The sequence below is a fragment of the Camelus bactrianus genome, chromosome 11 (genome assembly GCF_048773025.1).
Source record: "Camelus bactrianus isolate YW-2024 breed Bactrian camel chromosome 11, ASM4877302v1, whole genome shotgun sequence".
Taxonomy (NCBI): Eukaryota; Metazoa; Chordata; class Mammalia; order Artiodactyla; family Camelidae; genus Camelus; species Camelus bactrianus.
The window spans coordinates 68,792,977-68,816,409 of record NC_133549.1 but is presented as its reverse complement, the minus strand read 5'-3'; the positions used below and the strand labels follow the sequence as shown (position 1 = coordinate 68,816,409).

General features: G+C 33.2%; 1 protein-coding gene across 7 annotated transcripts in view; it reads left to right on the top strand.

Annotated features, from left to right (window-relative positions):
• Positions 1 to 23,433, top strand: part of PPP3CB (protein phosphatase 3 catalytic subunit beta) — a 43,242-nt gene that overhangs the window by 12,416 nt on the left and 7,393 nt on the right. For 2 of the 7 annotated variants that reach the window (XM_074374264.1, XM_074374260.1), the window contains exons 4-13: positions 2,410 to 2,521; positions 4,272 to 4,417; positions 4,682 to 4,821; positions 4,926 to 5,003; positions 5,108 to 5,202; positions 7,933 to 8,058; positions 15,257 to 15,334; positions 19,861 to 19,887; positions 21,969 to 22,053; positions 22,801 to 22,898. In XM_074374264.1, coding sequence (XP_074230365.1) covers positions 2,410 to 2,521; positions 4,272 to 4,417; positions 4,682 to 4,821; positions 4,926 to 5,003; positions 5,108 to 5,202; positions 7,933 to 8,058; positions 15,257 to 15,334; positions 19,861 to 19,887; positions 21,969 to 22,053; positions 22,801 to 22,898 — 985 coding nt within the window. The remainder of the gene's footprint in view (positions 1 to 2,409; positions 2,522 to 4,271; positions 4,418 to 4,681; positions 4,822 to 4,925; positions 5,004 to 5,107; positions 5,203 to 7,932; positions 8,059 to 15,256; positions 15,335 to 19,860; positions 19,888 to 21,968; positions 22,054 to 22,800; positions 22,899 to 23,433) is intronic. The other 5 variants (XM_074374266.1, XM_074374263.1, XM_074374265.1 and 2 more) reach the window with 3 other exon arrangements.

Genomic DNA, 23,433 nt, shown 5'->3' with positions numbered 1-23,433 from the left:
TTCTTTTTAATACCTCTGCGTATTCTGAAGTTTTTAGGTAAAACTCCTATTTATTCCTCTTCTTTCTTGCAAATTATTATCTTAATTTTCTTTGTATTACTCTTTATGTAATTATAATTGCCATTTTTCCCAGTGGAAATTATAAGCAAACTGAGGGGTCTTTACTGCCCTGTTATCTAGTGGCCCTAAGGAGCTAGTGCTGTTTATCTCTCTTGCCCCTAAAGGCATTCACCCATGTGAAAAAAAGATTAATTGGATTTTTTCTGATTAAATGAAATAGATTATAAAGCTTTTATTGCTTAAATCCTAGAGCTTCTGTCCCTCCTATAACTATTAAGACCAAGTATATCATATAGAATCTTTATGTATTCTGAAAGTATTCATTTGTTTTATAAAAACTTAAGAGGCGTTAAAATGACCTGTTTATTATCACTTAACAGTAGATGGTTCTTTTTGCTCCTTTTGCTTTTCTCATTATATAAATTAAAATAAGCTAAATAGAGAACAATTTGTATTTTCTAATATATGTGTATCTTTCTCTCTTTTTTAAAAATGGAAATGGGATCATACTATAATGTTCTGTGACTTACTTTTTTCATAAATCCCTGTGCTGTGATGTCATTCCAGGTCAATAGTTATAAATTTCTAGCATCATTTTTAATAGCTGCATTATAGCCATCAGCTAAACAAATCAGTTAATTTATTTAGTCAGGTCCTTATAGTTAGACATTTAAGGTGTTCTCAGTTTTTTGCCATTACAAATGATGCTTTTAGTGAGCCATGTTATTTATACAGCTTTGTCTACTTGCCCAGTTATTTCTGTAGGACAAATTCTTAGAAGTAAAATTGCTGGGTAAAAGCTTTACAGATATGTGTTAGCATTTAACTTGTTTCAAGCATGTTTAAAGCACTTAACCCACACTAGTTAATCTTCACAACAATATTATGAGGTAAGTATTGTTATTTTATTCGCCTTATGAAGGTGCTGAGCTTGGAGAGGTTAATTTGCTCAAGGTTACGCTGTTAGTAAGTGGTTGAGCTAAGCAGTCTGACTCTAATCCTAGGCTATTAACCACCTCCCTCACTAGATATTGAATCCTTACCTGGTGAATCTCCTTCTCCAGTGTTTTCAGCCTCCTTTTTGAGGTATGCTAGGATCCTTAGTGGGGAAGGAAGACTAGGGCTCTGTCCACCTGAATTCCCTTGGGAATTTTATTATCTCAGTTCTTCCTTTCTTTCATAGTTTCATCGTCAGCCCCTCAATCTTCCCTCCAGGCTTCAAGAAAACCAGAAAATGGCCCTTCTTAAACAAAAAGATCAGGGGCCTTGACAGAAACAATAAAATAAACAATTTTAGGAAGCTTAGTTGGTAACTGAGTATGTTTTTGTTTTAGAGGTTTTGTAGCTGATTTTTAAAATATATTTTATTGTTATATAAGGAAAATAACAAAGAAAGTAAGCAAAGTGTTTAATAAGTATTTCCCTTTAATTTTTTTTCTTGTGAATAAAATGAAAATGTGAATTGTTACACATTTCAATATACCTTAACTTGTTAAAAATAAAGTTTGTTTTTTCTTTTTGTATATAATTATGTAAACCAAGCTTATTTCTATGTGAAATAAGCTTTTAACCAAATAAGTAAAATGTGCATCTGTCTTATGTTGTCTATTTAGAGAAAAATAGCTGCTGTACTGTTTTAATATTCTTTTTTATTTAAAAAATTATACTTTTTTTGAATCAGTTTAGATAATAAGCACCTACATTATGTAAGTCAACATTCATAATCAACCAAATAAACATAAAACATGGCTATTCCCTTCATTAGACAGCATGTCATAATGCTTAAGATGAGAGGATCAGAATCCTATCTCCATTACTCATAGGTTTTGTGATTTCAGACAAGTTACTTAAGCTCTTTGCTTCAGTTTCCTCATTTGTAAAATAGAGATAATATTACGTACTTCTTAGGGTTGTTTGAGGAATAAATGAGGGGCATTAAGTATATAGTGCTTGGCACATTGTAAGCACTCAATAAATGTTAGCTGCTATTATTTTTGACATTGTTGTTTTATTTATTGGTATACCTCAGGAGGAGACAAATCTGCTAGTGTTTTTTACAGCAAAAAGTCTGTAAATCTAAAGTAATTAAATAGATTATTTATTCAACAAATATTTATTGCTCTTCTACTATTTACTAGGTAATTTCTAGGAGTGGAGAATCAAAAGTTGAATAAGATGACAAAGTTCCTAATTTCATGGAGCTTATATTTTAGTAAGGGACAAAGAGAAAAAGATAAAGAGTAATAGAGATTGTAAGAGTAATAGGGTTAGAGAAAAAGAAGCAAGGATCAAACAACTTAGGTAAACAAAAATATAAGATTAATTCACTGGTGACATTTTCTTTTGTAGTGTGTCTTATATTTATGGGTCCTGAAGATTCTATACCCAAGCACATTATTTCTTCTGAGAGGCAACCATGAATGCAGACACCTTACTGAATATTTTACCTTTAAGCAGGAATGTGAGTACTACCATGAGAAATATTTTCACTTCCTCTGTATTCTTTTGGAGTGATGTGAGTAGTAGGAGTTTGAAGACTTTACAGTGCAACATTTCGGAACAGATTTTGTGTCCAAACATGTAAAGCTTTGAGGAAGATTGTCTAGAGTTTTCTAGTGTTTAATTTTATTCAGATGTTTTTATTTAAATAATTTCCTGCTAGGTTTGATTTTCACAGATGTACTTAGGAACAGTTTTGAATATAGTTTTTGTGTTAGAATTATTTTTTTAATAGGTAAAATAAAAACCAAAAGAAAAAATGTTGCACTGGAGATTTCTGTCCCCCAATATTGAGACATTCCCATGAAAATTCTTAATGAATTATTTACCCTGTCATTGTTATAGGTTGTTATAAACACACTATTAATGAATTGAAGGTCTTAACCAACAATGTTTACCTCATTTCTCTCTTAAGTTATTACAGCAGTGATAACCTATAAGCAACCATATGGTATAGAGCAGTGTTTGGCCTTTTTTCACACCTCATAGCTGTGTACTTGTTAATATTCATGTCTTCGAATTAAGATTTAAAATTAGAAATAATTTCAGAATTATCGAGACTCAAAATATGATCCAGTAAAGATCAGAGACTTCCAAAAACAGAAGGAAAGTTTAGTGATGGGTACTGGCAGAGGTGGCAAACTCATATAACTTCAAGGATCAGGTAGGTATCCTAAATGAATAGAAGATGAAACCTGGAAAGTGCATACTTGACCTAAAAGCAGTCATATTAAAATTTTTATTAAACCACAGTGTTGGAAAACAGGTCTGTCAGCAGACTACCAGTTTATAACCTTTAGTTGCTGGATATAGACTTCATCATATTTGAATGTTACAATATTAAAAAGGGAAATAAGAACTAAATTCTTTTTTCCCCTTAGGTAAGTAACAAACCATCCACCAAAATCCCACCAAAATCAAAATATACAGGAATTTAAAGGTATAAAGGAGCAAAAGAATGTATATGATATCTACTTAAAAATAGATGACAGTTTGGTTTGGTAGAGTCTGTCTTGTGTCATATTGGCTTCTTGCTTCACTGCCCTTATTAGACATTCATTGTAGACTAGAGGAAACACTCTGTTCCTCCAACATATGAATAAAATATTTTCTTTTCTTTTTTTCAATTGGATGGACCTTGAGTTTTGTTGTGATGATGTAGTGATCTTGCGTGTAACAACAAAGTAGTCACTGACTCTTAGAATAAAGTATTAACACCATTATACCTTTAAGTATGGGTCTAATTTTGCCTTACTTGGCCTATAAGAGCTAATTTTAGAGATTTGACTTATTTATTTTTAGTAATATTTTATGACTATCTGCTGCATACCCAAAACAAATTTAGAGCAAATATTTTGTCTTCATGAGACCAATAATAATTGGTTATCTTTATTGATTCTTATGGGGCAAGATGCTTGCCTTTAAAAAAAAATTTATATGCACTAAAATTTACTCTTTGTGGTGTTTAGTTCTGAGTTTTGACAAATGCACCACAGTCATGATACAGAAAACTTTTATCATTCCATAAATTCTTTTGTGCTGCTTTTTATACTCAGCCATTTACCCACTCTCAAGCCCTGGCCACCACTTGACTGTTTCCCATGCCTATAGTTTTCTTACCTTGGTTTTTATTAGTCAATTATATATTTATATTTTTAAAATAATCAACAAGTTATATAATTTTTACTTATTTAATTTTTTTATTTTTCTAGGTAAAATTAAATATTCAGAAAGAGTCTATGAAGCTTGTATGGAAGCTTTTGATAGCCTGCCTCTTGCTGCACTTTTAAATCAACAATTTCTTTGTGTTCATGGTGGACTTTCGCCAGAAATACACACACTGGATGATATTAGGAGAGTAAGTGTGTATTTTAGTTCCAAGGGTGATTCCTATTTATAGTACTTTGTTGGATAGAGAGTAGAAGCTTCAAACTTCTCTTCACTGCCAAGATTAGGTAATGGTAAAAATTAATATGCTGATATTTTAAGGAAATATCTTCTAACCATTCATAATAATGTAGTGTGGACAGTATTCAAAGTTGGTACCACTTTCCTATGTCCATTCTATTCTCACTTTTTGACAAGTTATTTCTGTTTTTTGTTTCTTTTCTTTCTTTCACAGTTAGATAGATTCAAAGAGCCACCTGCATTTGGACCAATGTGTGACTTGTTATGGTCCGATCCTTCTGAAGATTTTGGAAATGAAAAATCACAGGAACATTTTAGTCATAATACAGTTCGAGGATGTTCTTATTTTTATAAGTAAGGAAAAATATCACAGTTTAATAACATTTTAGTTGTTAAAATAGCATATGCTTCATATAGAAAACCATTATTTTATTTAATTTACTCTTTTCCCCCCACAGCTATCCAGCAGTGTGTGAATTTTTGCAAAACAATAATTTGTTATCGATTATTAGAGCTCATGAAGCTCAAGATGCAGGGTAAGAATTCTGTTTCCCTGACCCAAATTAACACCTATGTACAAATCAAACTTAGTAACCATGATTGATGCTTTACGATGCATATTAAGCTATTTGTTTTGCAGCTATAGAATGTACAGAAAAAGTCAAACTACAGGGTTCCCTTCATTAATAACAATTTTTTCGGCACCTAATTACTTAGATGTCTACAATAATAAAGGTAAGATGTTGTTGATAAAAAATTGTTAAGCAACTTAGTATCTTAAATGACTCATTTTTAAAAAAATATAATAGAAAAGGGGTATTGTTTAAAACTGTAACTATCCAAATCTCATTATAAAAAAATATAAGATATAAGGGAGGGGAGAGAAAAAGAAATAAAAATCCAAAATGTGAAACTTAAGTCATATGTAACCATTCCACAACTTGTCATTCACAAAAACTGCCTTGTAAAAGAATGCTCTGAGTTAAGTATGTCAAAAAATAAACATGATTTTCTCAAACTCCCCTTTCTTAAATCTTTCCCCTTATAATCAAAGGAATGTTTTCTTGTTTGCATAAGGCTACTGCTACTGCTTTGACCATTTTGTGTATTTGCACTGTCTAGCTGTTTAGTTTATTATGTTTTTTGTTTTAAGTTCACTGATCTAGGTTCTTTCCTTTTCTTATTCCCTACTTTTATCTCCAAAGTCTTATCATTGCCCCATGAAGATGTGTAGTTGAGCCTTTGATTAATCAATCTGACCTCCATTCAGGAATTCATTTTTCCCTTTCCTTTCTTTTTACTGTTTTTCTCGTATGTCTTTTTAATTTACTTTCTGTTCTGGTGGTTTCCATTCTCCCTCCTTCTGTCCATATTTGGTCTGTAGTAACTGGGTTTCCTTTAACTTTGAACATAGTTTATTTAGAGGTAATACCAAAGGATCTTGCCAAGGACATTGAAGATGAGCTTGGGTATGTTTATGCAGTTCACATGTTCACAGGAGGAAATTAAGAAGCCAGCTCCTATTCTATCTTGACATGTCTGGAATTCAGTTGACTATGCCATAGTTTCCAGGGTCAGACTAGAGTGGTTGTGCCAGGAGGGAAGAACAGAAAGTTAAAGATTTTTCTAAGAACATTTAGGGAGATAATGAGGTCATTGCTAAATATGGGTCATAGTGTGAGTTCAAAAGAGGAGCAGAATATGAGTTTTTGGAAGATTGGAGGTGATAGAAGATTAAAGCATTTGTCTGAGATCAAACAGGAGCAAGCTGTATAATAACTTTGATACAGAATGTACTAAGAACTCAATACTATGTAAATTACCAAAACAACCATACCATTGACATTAACCAACTTGCTAATCTTTAGAAGCTAGTATCAGTGCAGCCTCCAAGGATTATGCCAGTGCTGAAATATTCCTTTAAATTATATTTTGATTTATAAATTTTGAAACTTCTGTAAAGATACCTAATGAAGTGTGCTTCATTTTTGAAGAGAAACATATCCAAGTTTGGACTCCATTCTCAGAATTGACTTGCTTCATTTAACTTTCTTACTGTAACCTCTCCTTGTCAGTGTTAAAGGAGCTGGTGTTCCTTGCTCAGTTTATTACTGCCTTACTGGTTGTCCTTTGTCAGTTTGACTCAGTAGGTTAAGGGATCACTTTTCTTAGTACTCAGAAAAGAAACTCAAACCGTTGAATCTGTTTTGTCAGAATCAAATGTCTCTTGGTAGTTCTGAGTTTGTACATAGTGTTAGTGATTTGAGTGCTTACGTGATATGGGGTATATTTGTAATGTTTCATTCCATCCAGAAGGCAATTTTCTAGATTCTCTTTCTGTCTCTTTTTTTTAAAGCTGAAAGCTTAATATCAGTCCTTAATTTCTGAGGCTAATACTTCTATTTCATGGGAATTTTATAAGGGAAGCAAACATTACTGGTGAATCCCAAATCTTGGAATGTAACATCTGCATTTCAGTGCTTTTCATTAAAATGGAAAAAAAAAGTAACCACATAATTATTATAATATTTACAAAGCATTTTATACTTTTATGTACTTTCATGTGAAATACATTCTCTGACCTTAAACTTCTGAGGTAGGCAAGGTGGACATAGAAGTTCTATTTTATAAATGAGAAACAAATTAATTAAATAATTTACTGTTACACAGCTAGCATATGCTGTAGCTTAGATTAGAATCTAGTCCATCTAACCCAGTGTTCTATAAAATAATATAACCAGTTACTGAAATCTGTGTCAGGTTTATTTACGATGTTATTTATATCAACTTACGAAACAGTGGAAAGATACCTGAAATTGAGATGAGTACGTTACCTTTGGGTCATTTGGTTATAATATTTTCTCTTTTGGTATTTTAATGGAATTTTTCTCTAAATGAAGTAAAATGTTTCTTTTTAGTAGTTTCACTTGATTTCTCATAATACCTGAAATAAATACATTCATACATTCATACATTCATAAGTAAAATATTCCAAATTGATTTTTTTCTTGCCTTTTTTTCTCTTTATTTCCATTTAGCTGTCCTTTTTAGGTTGCCTGCAACTAAAAAGACCCTCTTAAATTCCTCCAACTTGTATGAACTTTTAAACCTAGAAAATTGCTCATTACCATTCTGTGTTTCCTCTAAAAATTGAGTTTTCACAATTTTGGATTTAGTAAAATTGCACGTTTGTCATTGGATTATAAAGTAAAACAAGTATTCTGGAAAGAATCTGGAAGTTTCATTAGTAATAACAAGTGAAGATCTGACAATGCTCTATATAGAAGTATGTTTTAAAAAGAATTACTGCTAAAAATTAGTTCCTACTTCCCTTTACTAGCCCTTATTCCAGTCACTCCTTGATTCCCCACCCCTTTAAAAAGATATTTCTCTGCTTTTATGTGTTTTATAGACTTTTGGAGCTAAAGACAAATTGTTACACTGACATTCAAACTTATCTTGCAGCTGCTGTATTAAAGTATGAAAATAATGTGATGAATATTCGACAGTTTAACTGTTCTCCACATCCTTACTGGTTGCCCAATTTTATGGATGTCTTCACATGGTCTTTACCATTTGTTGGAGAAAAAGGTATAATTTTTATTAAGAAAAATAAATAATTGTTTTATTGCTGTTACATTTACTCCAGTTTACTACTTCAGGCACGTACAACTTGCTAAAGGAAGCTGAAGTCTACTTTCACCATGGGTACAGCTTTACTTGTGTCAGTGGGTGTGTGTATGGGAGCCTCAAAGATATTTTAGTTAGCTGTTTACAGCCCCCATGTGAGGGTGTCTGGGGTACTGGGAGAAGACCTATAAATAGCCTAATGTTGTCTTCAGCTGTTGGGTTTTCTTTCTTTTTTTCTTTAGCTTAAATCATTTATGAAGGAGTGGATGGATAGCTTTGCTTTGGAATGGACACTTTTCCATATTCTAACATCAGTTTTGGGGATGTCATGGCAATTCATAGGAGAATTTAATAATCCTCATTTTGGGCATTGTTAGTCATTTTGTAACAGTTCTGTACTCTCTGAAAAATGATAAAGAGAAATTCAGGTTCTGGCCTAATACTTCTCCTACATGAAAAATATGTATACAACTTTAGTGGTAATGCTTTTCTGATAATTTAGAGAGATTTCTATTAGTATATACTTAATAGGCTTTTTAAGAAAACATAAATGCCATTTAAGAAATTTTGTTTCTGTATTTTATTCTAGTTTTATAGAGCACTTAAGATTTCCTTACTTTATCACATTCTTCGTTTTCCATTTTAGTGTTAATTTTCCCACGAGGCAATGCCTCAGTTTCCATATGTGGAATACAAGAGTATGAAAGTACAGACATGATTGTAAAACATTTTGTTCTGTATCCCTCTCTATTTTTTTTCACCCCTTATATGTTACAAAATGTTCCTTTCTGTTTGAGATATGTTACTTCTGCCAAGGCAATTTTTGTTCCTAAAATTCAGAGTTAATACTAAAACTGTGTATTGCCTTTGGTCTTCATTAGGTCAGCATTAAGTTAGTATGGAGATAGAATTACCCACTTTAGCATTTGAGAAGGGGGCCAGTAAAGGGCTTAGGTGCAAGGGATATATTACGCTTATAACCTTCTATCTTTGGTATATGAGAAATAGTTCAATCATAGCATCATCAGGCTAAAGGGAATTTAAGAATTCGTCTTGCTCATTCTCCTGCCTCCAGGCTGAACTACAACTCACTATTTTAATATAATATGAGGGGCGGGGCAGGGGGAGGGCAGAGGAAGGAAAATAAAATAGGAGGAAAATGGACATTTCTAATTTGATTTTCTGATGCCTCAACCAAAAGGAAGTATTTCATTATATCTAATGTAATTGTTTATGCTATGAGTATTTAAACAAGGAAATACGTACAAGATAATAAGTTTTCTCAACTAATGCAACTAATGCACCTGTCAGAAACCAGCACATCATAGAATTTTAGATCTCATAGTGAACTTAAAATTGTGTAGTCTAATTCCTTTTGAGAGATGAGAAAATGTAATCTAGTTTCTGTGGATCTCTCATAAGTGAAGAACTGTGGGTTTCTATCACGGATCTTACATTTGAAGTCTGCTACTAAGTTAAGCTTTTGTTCTTTTTTGCCACTGTAAGTCATCTTAGCTATTGTGAGGAAGTATTTAAACCTTTTGACCATTTTTGTTGTTTTTCTGTGGATCTTCTGTAAATTATTCACATCTTTCTAAAAATAAGCTCAGATTTAACAGTATACACAACTAGACATAAGTAGAATCCTAACAGTATACAGTATACACAATCTACAGTATACACAAGTAGAATCCTAACCAATGTTGAGCACAGTAAGAAAATTTTCTCAAACTCTTTGCATATTTTTCCATTTTAATACAGGCTAGCTTTTTAGATAGCCTAATTACTTCTTCATGTTAATGAAAATTTTCTTTTGGTGTGAAAAGCAGCAAATGATACTTCATTTGATTCCATATCAAAAAAGTTAGTTTGACTCTGATTTAGTCCCTGGGAAGAAACTAACCTAAGCCAAAAGCTTCCTTACAGGTTGGTTTAACCCTAAAGTTAGATGAAAGTAGTGTTTTTTAGCCTTTTGGGGGCTTTTTATTTCATAAAAAAAAACTCGTAGAATTTGCAGCATATACAAAAGTAGAATGAATAATACAATGAATTCTTATGTATCAGTTACTCAGCTTTGATAGTTATCAAATCATGGCCAATACTGTGTCATTTATATCCCTAGACACTGTTCCCTGCCCTACATCTAAATTATTTTGAATCAAATCTCAGCTTTTTTTTTTTTTTTGTATCTATAAATATTTTAGGATCAATCTCAAAGATTGACTCTTTTTAAAAAAAAAACTAAAGTACACAAAAACATTTATTAATTTCTTAAACAAAACCCTTTTGAGAATTAGATAAAAGTTATGGACTTTTGCCCCAGAAAATTTCATGTGTGAGATATATGTAAAGTCTGTACATACACATAACATTTTGAGGATGCTCAGAGATCTGAAGTGGATTGGTAACCCACGTCAGGTTTATTGGCCCCAATTTAAGAACCTCTGTTCCAGGCAGTCCAAAATGGTGTGACCTTCCATAGAAAGTCATACAGATTGTTTTGAAAGTCTGTTTTATTCAAGGTTAAGGATAGAAAAATATAAGTAAGATATGGGTCTCTGCAGATTAGTGGGGACTTAACATACATAAATAATGATAAAATGTTATGTGGTAAGTATGCCAAGACAAGCATAGTTTTATAGAAATTAATAGAAGAGAGGGAATTTATCTGTCAGAGGGATATAAGTAATGGTAGAGTTGTTACGGGCAAGAGAATTCTAGATGATAAAGCTTCCCAAGCCAGAGTCGGAAAGCAAGAAACTGACAAATGTTGAGGGGTTCAGTTTGAAGGACAGTAGTAAAAAAAGAATGAAAAGTTAAGTCAGGGTTAGATCACGAGGTTCTTGATGACATACAGAGATAATCTGGAACTATGATAAATAGTGGGAAACAACTGCAACAGAATATGACCACAATAGTCATTTAGAAAAATTACTCTGGTGAAATGAACTAAAAGGAAGACTAGAGGTTAGGAGACCTGTTATAAAGCTATATCAAGAATCTAGTGGAGGAGGGGAAGATACAGCTCAAGTGGTAGAGCACGTGTTTAGCATGCATGAGATCCTGGGTTCAATCCCCAGTACCTCAATTAAAAAAAACAAACTAATAATAAATTAATAAGTAGACCCAATGATCTCTCCTCCCATAAATAAATGAATAAATGAATAAATAAATAATTTTAAAAAACAAATCTAGTGGAAAGGTAATGAAGTCCTAGTAGCATTAGAAATGGAGAGCAGGAGAGAACCACAAGAACTGTAAAAGTAGAATCGATGAGACTTAACAAGATTGCATTGCTTAAGAGGAGGGAATGGTTAAATATAATGTGGAGATTTTGAGTCTGGTAATGATTGTCATTAACACTCTGATGAAAACCCCTGTTGTTCTAGCAGCCCCTCACTCCAGTTATAGCTGCTCTTTATCTTCATTGGGATTGGTAGGCCTTTGACCATGTCATTTTCTTATTAGTTAGATTTCTCCTTGCATCTCTTCTTAACACACCCCAAACTCTGTTTTTCTTTGTCCTATAAATCTTAGCCCCAGTAAAGTCTAACCATTCATTTTCTCCATTTTTACTGTCAAGATGTAGATCACTGCTATAGATATTTATACAGCCTTATGATTTGGTACCACCTTTGACTTCTAGCATTGGCTCTCAATAGTACCCAAACATCCTTTATGTCATTAGTCTGCTTCTTCACTATTTCCCTTAAGATACGTTCTGAAATTTCATCTTTTTTTCTTAAACATTTTCTTTTTTCAGCCACTTCCCTTACTCTCAGAGAAAGCGCATTCCACCAATGGGAGCTTTCTCTACTTACTATTCCCCTCCCTGCTTTATAAACTGCACTCATCTTGAATTTTTATCCTATTGAAGAAGTGACCCTTCCATCCAGGCTAGCCTTTCTAACTTGTCCTTAGATTACATTCTTCTGCTTTTTCAGGAAACTTATTTCATTTGTTAAGTCCTTGGTATCTTCAAACTGTCTCTACTAAGCTCTTTTATAAATTGTTCAAAACTATCTGATCTTTAAATAAAAAATAAATAACATTTCCCCTGTCTGATACCTTTTCACTGGCTACTTCTATACCGTGACTCTCTTGACTTCCTTCACAGCTAAGCTTCTAGATGAAAAGTACTATATACTTTAAAGCTACTGTTTAGTATCCATAAATGGCTTGGATAAACCTTAACCTGCCACATAGGTCTTTGGAGCCTCCCTACTTTCTTCAGCCTCATTTCTTGTCTTTCTGTTTCACATTCTCTATGTTTCAGCTATGAAACAGCACAGCCAATTTCCTGAATGTACTACTGCTCTTTAAGTTTCATACTTTTTCTCTATTTTTTCATAACAGCTTTATTGAGATACAATTCAAATACCATACAATTAGATTGTATGATTCAGTGGTGTTTAGTATATTCAAGGTTGTGCATCGGTCACTGCAATCAGTTTTGAAACATTTTTATCATCCTCCCGAAGAAACCTTGTCTTCATTAGTAGTCACTCCCTAGATCCCTTCACATATTCTTTCCAATCTTTCACAACCACCAATCTACTTACTGTTTCCACAGATTTACCTGTTCTGGATATTTCATATAAATGGAATCATGCGATATGTAGTCTTTTGCGACTGGGTTCTTTCCATGTTTTCAAGGTTTATTCATGTTGTAACATGAATCAGTACTTCATTCTTTTTTATGACTAAATAATATTCTATTGTATGGATATACCATGTTTTGTTTATTCATTCATCAGCTGATGGACATTTGGTTTTTTCTACTTTTTGACTACTGTAACTAACGCTGCAATGAACATTCCTGTACAATATATTTTCATTTTTCTTAGGTATATAACTGGGAGTAGAATTGCTGGGTCATACTGATAATTTTATGTTTAACCTTTTGAGGACCTGCCAAACTGTTTTCCAAAGCAGCTATATCATTTTATAGTCCCACCAGAAGTGTATAATGTTTCCAGTTTTTCCATATCCTTGCCAACACTTGTTATTATGTATCTTTTAAATTATATATCATTTTTTATTGTAGCTGTCATATTGTAAATCATTTCCCTAATGAATAATGCTATTGAGTATATTTTCATGTGCTTGTGGGCCATTGGCATATCTTCTTTGAAGAAATGTTTATTTAAATCCTTTATTCATTTTTGAATGAGTTGTCTTTTTATTACTTAGTTGTAAGTAATAGCTCTTAGCTATTATATAGCTCTTAGCTCTTTATATAGTGTAGGTGTAAGACCCATATCAGATATATGATTTGCAAGTATTTTCTCCTGTTCTAAGGATTCTTTTCACTTTCTTGGTGGTGTTCTTTGAAGCATGAGAGTTTTTCATTTTGGTGAAGTCTTATTTATTTTTTCTTTTGTTGCTTATGCTTTTGTGTCATGTTTAAGAAACCATTGCCAAGCTCATGAAGATTTACCCTTTTTTTCCTAAAAATTTTATAGCTTTAGTTCTTACATTTAGATCTTTGATCCTTTTTGACTTAATTTTTGTGTGTATGTATGGTGTGAAATGGTGAGTCCATGGTGTGAAATGATGGGTCCGACTTCATTCTTTTGTTTGTGGCTACCTAGTTGTCCCAGCACCATTTGTTAAAAAGACTATTCTTTCCTCACTGAGTTGTTTTGACACCCTTATCGAAATCAGTTGACATTAAATGTGAGGTTTTGTTTTTGGACTCTCAATTCTATTCCACTGATCTGTATGACTACTTATTCTAACTTCTATCTGCCCTCTCCACCTGGCAAACTTCTACTTTATGATTCTTCTACCAAAAGCCTTCCTTTCTTCAGCAGGTCTTTTGCATATCTCTGCATACTTAGAGCATAGTGCTCATCACTTTTTTGTGATATATATATATATATCTATATATATATATCTCCTTCAGTAGTTAGTAAGCTTTTGGAGGGTAGAAATTGGACCTTTTATACCCGAATCCTAGAGCTTTAGCACAGTGCCTGATGTGGTGTGCTATTAATATATTTATAGGAGAAATAATAGGGGAAGTATTGAATTTTGTTTTGGATGAGTTTATTTTTAGATGCCATCAGGCATCTGGGGGCTAATATTCAACAGGCATTTTTATTAATTGAAGTTTGTTTATATCTTCCTTTTGTTATTTACTCATTTGTCTGATGCTTATTGAATACCTGTCCTGTGCTTGACATCGTACTGTAGGCTCTGGTGATACAATGGTAAACACAACAACACTCTGTCCTTATGAAGCTTTCATTCGAGTAGAGGAAACAGACAGTATACAGATAGTCTAGGGGAGGGTATAGCTCAAGTGGTAGAGTGAGCACTCAGCACACATGAGGTCCAAGGTTCAATCCCCAGGACTTTCTCTAAAATGAACAAACAAACAAACCTGATTACCCCCTCACCTCCAAAAAAGTAAAGCAACAACAACAACAAAGCCAGTCTAAGACAGTTGACAATAAAACCAACCAGGAAGTCCAGAGTTTGAAGGAGAGGTCAAGACTGGCAGTAATGGATGGAATTACCAAGAGGTTGAACATATGAAAAGAACAAGACTGCAGATAGAACCTAGAGAATATCCAGATTTTGAGGTGAAATAGTCTACAAGGTAGAAAACCCAGACGGGTAGAATCCCAGAATCCAGGGGAAAAGAGAAGACAAAAATATGTAGAATGGTGAAGGAGGATTAAGCCTAAGAAAGAACCATGGGCTCCAATTGTTAGATAGTCATTAGTAATCTTAAGAATTAAGTGCCAGGGGAGTTACTGGAGCTAGTTTTTAAAAGACTGAATCCTAGGACTTCTTGAAACAGTAGAACTGTGCCATGGTTTTTCCTTACTCCTTTTCCTATATCCATAAGTGAAGAATTTAAATGTGTTTATCTAGGTGTGATCTATCTCTGTTCTTATCCCTATGGAGCATTTTTTTTCTGAGAGGCCTGGAAACTTACTCCATAAAGAATCTGTCGCAGACTTCTTAGCCATTGAATTTCTTTCATTTTGAAAACCTTTATAAGTTTTAATTTCATCATTTTTGCTATCAGAATATGTTAGTGTTCTTGGGTGAAAATCATTTGGCCATTATACGAATAGTTGCCCTGTATACATATAGACAGTTGACTATGGTCAGCTAATGTGTAACTGTGTTTCTTTTTTAATAGTGACAGAGATGTTGGTAAATGTTCTGAGTATTTGCTCTGATGATGAACTGATGACTGAAGGTGAAGACCAGTTTGATGGTATGATTATTCATTTTACTGTTTTTTTGTTGTGAAATGATATCTTTTAACTGTCCAGCTTCAATATACTCTTGTAAAATACAGTCATTCCTCTCAAATGGCTATGCTATTTGATAAGTGACAAGTCACTTTTTCAGGTTTTATTTTAAGATTTTAAAATAATTTTAGTGATTTTTTTTTTCTGTTGGTATGGGGAAGAAAATAAATTTTGGGAAAGGGGAAATTTGGAAGAAAGAACAGAAGGAAAGGAAATTGAAGTACTAAAAGAATGTGGTTCTTCATGAGTATGGACACTATTTAGAGAAGAGAGGATAAAAATGCTTTTTATTTCATAGGTACAGTATTAGTGCATTAGAAACATACCTGCATCCAGTATTGTGGTCACTTCTTCCTTCCAAAAACTAAAGTAGGCTGTTCCCAACTTATGAGTGGTTGTGTACTAAGAGACCACTTGTTAGTTTAGTTTGAGATTCAGAAAGCATTTTTTTCACAGAAAGAGTTATACATGGTTGTTAGTTCTAATGTAAGCCAACCAGCCTATGTACCTAATGTGCATTTATAGTATAAATTAATACCATAGGAACAAAATTCCTTTTATTTTTATGTTTTGAAGTTTTTATTTAAAACTTTTAAATTTAAATATTTATTTATATTTAATTAATTGAATAAATAAAAACGTAGACAATTTGTAAGCTAAAAACTGTTTCCTTCCATATTCCCGTCACATCTTTGTTGCAGCATACTTTTCATAGTTGTAACCAGTATATAAATGTTTCCATGTATTAAACATGGTCTAATAGTGCTGAAATTTGATAGCTACATATTTCTAAGTATATTAATACACCAAAATCTTTGTAGTTAATCTTATATTGTGTAGCATTTGGGTTGCTTTAAATTATTCTTATTATGAATAGTATACAATAAATATATTTGTACAACAGTTTTTTTTTTTTTTCCTTCCTGGAATAAATTTCTTGAAGAGAGTTACAGAGTTAAAGAATATGAAGAGTTTTAGTTTCATTATTTTAGCTCAGAACTGCCAGACAACTTTGAGAAGAACTGGACCAATATGAAGTGTTTCCAGTAGTGATTCCATAGACCTATTTCTCCACAGGCCCACCTAATTGGATTTTGGTCATTTTGACTTACTTTGCTTGATGGCTATATAGTAGTAAATTACAGTTGGTTTAATTTACATTTCTTTGAATTTTAATGATGTTAAGGAAGAAAATAACTGCTTTCGCAACTTTGTAAACTGCCCCTCTCAAGTGACCATTTACCAAGTAAAATCTGAGTAAAAACTATTTAGAAATTTCTCTACTTACAAATAGATTTGATTCTTAATCATTTGTAAGTCCATTTGTTGAAAGTACAAAGTGACTGTATATTAGTGTCTGCTATTGCCATCTGTTGGTGGCAGGCAGAGATGTGCTTTTATTCTGGCTTATAGTTTTGTTAACTGAAATAAATTATATATATCAGTTCTTTTTTGATTTGGATAATAAGCTTTAATGAGTAATATTTATTTTTCCTTATTTTAATTCTCCTTTTGATGTTTGTGTAGAAGTTTTTAGTTGTAACATATTTTATCATATCTGTCTTTTCCATAAAAACTTTTAAGTATTATAATTAAATATTTCTTTTACCTATTCTGCTACTACTGTTGTAAGACTAGGTCTAGGTTCAGATTCTAGTTCCTCATAGTGGCTATGTGATCTCAGGCAAGTTACTTAACCTTTCTGAGCCTCAGTTTTCTTATCTTCAAAATAAAGGTAACAGTACCTACATCATAATGTTACAGATATTGATATAATGATTGAAATAATTTTTGTACATATCCCACCAATTTTTTTGAGTTTTCTATTAATTTATCTAGTTGGAGTTTTAATTGATATGATATTAAATCTATATCTGAATCTAGGAAGTGTAAAAAAAAATTTAAGTTTCTAAAGTCAAAATCTCTTGCTCTATATAATTCATTCATTTACTGTAAATATTCCCTTTAGTATATTTAATATAAAATTATTCCATTTAAAATTACATAGTTTTTTTTGAAAAAAATTATTACCAAGTTTAATTAGTACTTCAGTGTTTCAAATTCTTATTGGTATTGCAACTGGTAGCTCTCTAAACGTATTTTCTAACTGTATAAAGGAATTATATATTTGTGTATTTATCTTATTCAGCAACTTGGGTCAGCAGAATTATTTCCAATGGTAATTTTATTTTGTTTTCCTTAACTTTAAAAAATATTCCATTTGCATGAGGCTGATATTGTTAGTTACTTCTACATTTTTATTTCTTTTTCTTTAAAAATTTGTGTCAATATTGCTAATAGTGTGTTAAATAGGAGTAGTGGTAGGTGATGCTTTAGTCCTTTCTCTATAGTGAAAAGGAAAAAAGTTTCCTTTTTAAGTCTAATACAGTACTTGGTTTAGATACTGATGATTTATTTGAAGATAGACACTAAATATTTCTGGGGACTCAACCAGGAATAAATATAAAGTTTTATTATATTCATTCTAATTAGCTTTCATGTATTTTATCAACATTTTCCCTATCAATGATAGATAATGCTGTTTATCCACTTGTTTTATCATTTTTACACTCCAGGGATGAGTCAAATTTGATCATTAAAGAGGAAGTGTAGTTTAGTGAAAAAGATCAATGGTTCAGGTGTCTTGGTGCTACCATTATATCTAGCTGTGTAATCTTGAGGAAGTCACCTAACTTCTCAGAATCTTCTCATCTATAGATTGAGGGAATAGAGAGAATGAAAATTCTTCCCCACTCTTAAGTAATTAAAAAAATTGGTAAGTATCATTATGACAGCGTTTCTTTGGGAAAATACACTGAGTTCCAGCTTTGAATACTAGAAATAGATCTCCCTTCACTGCCAACATGGCAGGTGCAGTTACTCCTTATTTCTTCACCCTTCCACTATCAAGTATTAACAGTAGGTACTCCAAGAAAATTTTAAGAATATGGGTCTGGGAGTTTGCATCGAGGAATGAGAGTGGTTTTGGGGAGAAAGAAAATTGAGGAATGGTGGAAAGGGGAGGAGTTTAGGAGAGATACTAGGATGAGATAGAGAAAAGAGCTACTGGAACTAGGTTTGTTTCCCTTTCTTACTCATATTCCCTTATTTCTTCCCCTTAACTCTGTCTTTTCTCCTTTTCCTTTCACCACAATAACATGCCTTCTGTCTTCTCCTTCCCCTTTTCCTGCTCAGCAGTAGAACCATCCTATGGACTGGGCCTGGGGAGAAATCTGGCTTAGATGGAAAACTTGTTGGGGTGGGCATTGCTGTGGAGGAAGAATAAGGGTTTAGCTTTTCAATGGGGAAGGGAGAGAGTAGGATTGGAGATTTCCCAGTGGCGGGAAGGAAAGAGTAGTTTTTGCGTATTCAAGGCAGAAATTGGTTAAAGAAATAACTTTTTTTTTAAGTGATGGAGTTTGGTATTCTGTATTGTGTAATGTACATGTGGGTTTATTTTTAAAGGCAAAAATTTACATAAACATATTGCATGTATAAATGCACATAGCCTTCCTTTTAGAGGTATTATGTAATCATTAAAGAAAGTTTTTGAACACTAATTTCTGTGATATTTAGAATGCATACTATTTCTTTCAGTTATTTATCTTTTGTGTTGAGTTGGGTAAAGGAAATACATAATCCATATTGTTATAGTTTTACTAAACTAAAACTTTGCCGTTTCCTATAGTGGAATCATGTATCTCAGCATTAGAATGGAAAGCTCAAATGAAACATCTCTGCTGCCTACTCTTAGAACTATTACTTGCTTTAAAACAATCTGTTGCTATTTCTGCAAAAAGATGTTCCTCAAATTCCCAGATTGGATTGGGAACAGACAGCACATACTGATGATCCTGAGTATGTGCAAAAGTTCTGCAATTCAGATTCAAGAAATTGTGTGTTATTATTATGGAGTGTGGGAGACTTAGCCTTTCCTTAATTGGGAGTGGGTAAGGTTTTCCACTGAGGTAGTTTATAAAGTTACCTACATTTCTCTGTGTATACTACAGATTTTGCAGATGTTGGTGTCCTTGAAGAACCACATGAGTTTGTATCTCATTTGTGTCATTACCTTTCACTTAACATACTTCCATGAGTGACACATTTCCTTAGGGGTATTAATATAAATGTGCGATTGTTGTTAGCACAGTCTTTTATCAGTCTTATGTGTTTTCACGTGTTTTTTTCTGTCCCTAATTTGTCTACTTTCATCAAATATTATAGTCATTCTATCCATAATTTCTTCTGAACACATATCTTTTAAGAAATCTTTCCTTTAGAGCTCTACCCAGTGGCATCCCTCTTTTATTTCCCAGATCCTACAGTACTACATTTTTCAAATTTCAAATATGAGGGCCTTCATTTTTCTCCCTTTCTTTCTACATTCATTCTTCAGTACCACTGCCAAGTTAAATCTCTATCTTTTTATTTGTCTCAACCACCTTTTCTCCATCATTCACTTCCTTTTTTCTGGACTCTCCATCTGAAGAACGGCTCATATATGGCAATAAAAAAGGTACAGACCAGACAGAGTAACATTGTTTTGAAATATGACTTCATAAGTTGTCCTCATGTCCATGTAAGTTAGCATATTCATTGAGTATATTTATGCAGAGTCCTCTTGGGCCTTATGCAAATTTAGTTTAAGTTTTATCTAAGTTAGAATTTGATGTTTTTAGAAGTCATATTCCAAGATATCTGTCTTTCTGTGCATGGAAATATTTTTCCCTCTTTTTCATTCCTCTTGTTTTAAAATTTCATTCTTTTGCTTATTTGTAATGTTTTGTACTTTTCCCTGCATGACTAGGGGTGTTTGATTGTCTGTCTTATTCCCCAAAGTAATTTTACTGTGGACATTTACTTTAATATTATGCATGATGTGTTTGTAAACTGATTTAAAAATCCTGATTTATAAAGTGTTTTTATATTCCAGTGAATTTTTAATTTGAAATCAGTATTGTTTACATATCATTCGGTTTTATAGATACATATAAATTAAGGCTGAAAATATGAATGTATCTCATTACAGCCCTCCTCCCCATCCCCATACTCCTCTTCCCCAGCTTTGCTATTTTTAAAACTCTGTCAATTTTAAAACAAAATATCTATATTAATTTATTTGAAGAGAATCGGACTTACCTTATGTCCTTGAACAAGACACTTAATAAACTTAGTTTGTTTGTCTATAAAATGAGGCAGTTGAACTTTGCAATATCTCTACTGTCTCTTCAAATTCTAATGTTCAATGATTCTGAGACTCTTAAGTAATGTTTTTGGCATCTTGAAAATACCTGTGTAGTGCCATGGTGCCTACACAGTTCTGGACTTATAAAAGCTGTAGCTTCAGTGCTCATCATATTACCCTTAGAGGGATAACCCTTAATATTACCCTTAAAGGTGTATCATAAACATGGTTGTGGAGCCTGTTTTCTTTAAAGTATGTCTTTTGTTTCGTCTTAGAAATTGGATTTCTTTTTCCTTGCAGTAAGATCCAGTCATCATCTTAGGTTTTAATTATATGTATTTGTGGGCTGCTTGAATTTTAAATGAGATGCTCTAGCCGAGAAGACTTTTGGTTGTTCAGACCTCTGTATACCTCAGGCCCTTTTTGGTGTAGTGTCTTTAGCCTCTCCTTAACCTTCTCCTCAACCGCAGTGCTTCTATATGTGTGTTTTTCATCATGTTGAAGCACAGTTCTAAAGAACCTCACTCTTGGGTCCAGAATGATTCTAGTTGCTATATATGAGATAACAGGACAGAGGTTGTTGTTCTTTCTGGAGGCCAAGGGAAGGAAGATACAACCTATGAGTCTTTCTTCAGCCAAAGATTCTGTTATTTTGGTACATTCTCTTTTGTATCAGTGATAAGCAGCACAGCTAACCCTTTGGAGATGAAGCATTAGTGATCCTTTAGTTTTTAGGAGAGTTTTTCCCATTGCTCACTCTCCTTGTGTCATACTCACCTAGGAATGTAAGAACTTGTATATATTTGCATGACCGTAGAGGACACCTAGTCCATGAGGTTGAGATGTGCATTGTTAAAATGCTGATATGGTCCTTAGTTCTGAGTCACCTGTCCAGTAATTGCTTCATATCATTGTTTTCAGACCAACTTAGAGCAAGGAAACTTACTTTGTTGTAGTCTGATGGGATATTTCCAGCCTGCATGTCAAAGGCTTTTATGATAATCAAACAGAAGGCTGTAGGCTATTACCAGTTCTTGTCTGTTAGTCTGCATGCCATAGGCTCTCATGAGAATTAAACAGACTATAGAATTATTACCATTTTTTCTTGTCCTCTGGTTTGTGATACAGGTTGGGCTCTAGTTTCTTTCCCATTGCTGCTTTACTGATTAGTCAGTAGTCTGAGAGTCATACAAGTTTGTGGATTACTTTTCATTTGTATCTGATTCAGATCCCAGTACTAGACCAGTGCTGAGCTAAACATTGAAGGAGTAAGAAGCTTTTTGGCATGAGTTCATCTAGCTGGTGGCAGGGGGCTTGGTGTTGGTTCACATGAGTGTGAAACAGGCTAATAGAATGGTACAGATGTGGATGCCCTAAACTTGAGTCTTTCTTTCTATTTATTCCATTGAAAGTAGGTTCAGCTGCAGCCCGGAAAGAAATCATAAGAAACAAAATTCGAGCAATTGGCAAGATGGCAAGAGTCTTCTCTGTTCTCAGGTAATTATATATTTTCCCAATTATTTGTTTTACAGAAATTAGTTTTATTGTGCTCTTTTACAAGCAATGTCCTGTTTAATATCTGAAAGCAATACAGTAGCATTCTTCCTATGAAGTTAGTTGCATATTTACATGTTTAGGAAGGGAACACAAGTCCCTTTGAAACTAGTGTTTTTGACCCTTGTGATTATTTACTCACCTTTGGTATCTCTTGTCCTTCTGTGATGAAAGTGTTAGATCTACACCTTGAAAATTAGAGCAGGATAAGAGGGAGGGGGCACTTTTTAGAGTGTTCCTGATGAACTTGCTCATCCATATGGGAAGTCCCTTTTGTCTTCTTGGGGTTAATTCAGGAAGACCAGGTTTATGGGGGCACAGGAATGGGTGTTTTGCAAAAATTTGTTTGCAATAATTTGTTTGCAAAACTGATTATATTAGATATTTGAACTTTAAAGCACATGAAATACCATATTTTCACAATTTTATGATACCCATTGCTGATGACTCTCACCCTGTATTTAATAAAGACTTTCAAGAGAAACAATATACATTTCAGTTGTAAGGCATACCCTCTTATATGACACATTTAGAATGTAGAAAAATGTATATCTTGGAATTGAAGAAAATAGGATAATAGCAATGAATGTCCTAAGTTATATATATGGCCTACACCTGGGCCACATCTCTTCTTTTACACTAGGAACTTGTTGGAAGTCTCTGATGTTTATTATCTTCTCTCTGCTACAGGGAGGAGAGTGAAAGTGTGCTGACACTCAAGGGCCTGACTCCCACAGGGATGTTGCCTAGTGGAGTGTTGGCTGGAGGACGGCAGACCCTACAAAGTGGTAATGATGTTATGCAACTTGCTGTGCCTCAGATGGACTGGGGCACACCTCACTCTTTTGCTAACAATACACATAATGCATGCAGGGAATTCTTTCTGCTTTTTAGTTCCTGTCTTGGCAGCTGACACAGGCAGAATACTATATATGATAGGTAGTCTCTGATTAATAACCTGACCGGAGCAGAAAATTGATAGAATGGGTGTTCCTTTCAATTGAAAATAATGATCAGTCTCTCAGATTTTCATGAAATGATCTGGGAGTAACTCATATCATAATGTCTGAAATATTTATTTATTCGTTTGTCTAATGCACCCTTTTCTTTTTAAAGCCTCAATTTCAGAATGTGAATCAAGGATATCCACATTACTAAAATGGAAATGTAATTCCACGTTTCTTATTTTTAGTTTTTTTAATTTATGTAATTGTATTAGACTATGCTTATATTTTCAGATACTTAATTTTAGAATTAACAATCTGCTTGGGCCCCAGAACATTACTTATGCACTTCACTTGCCAAAAGATTTGTGCAAGGTTT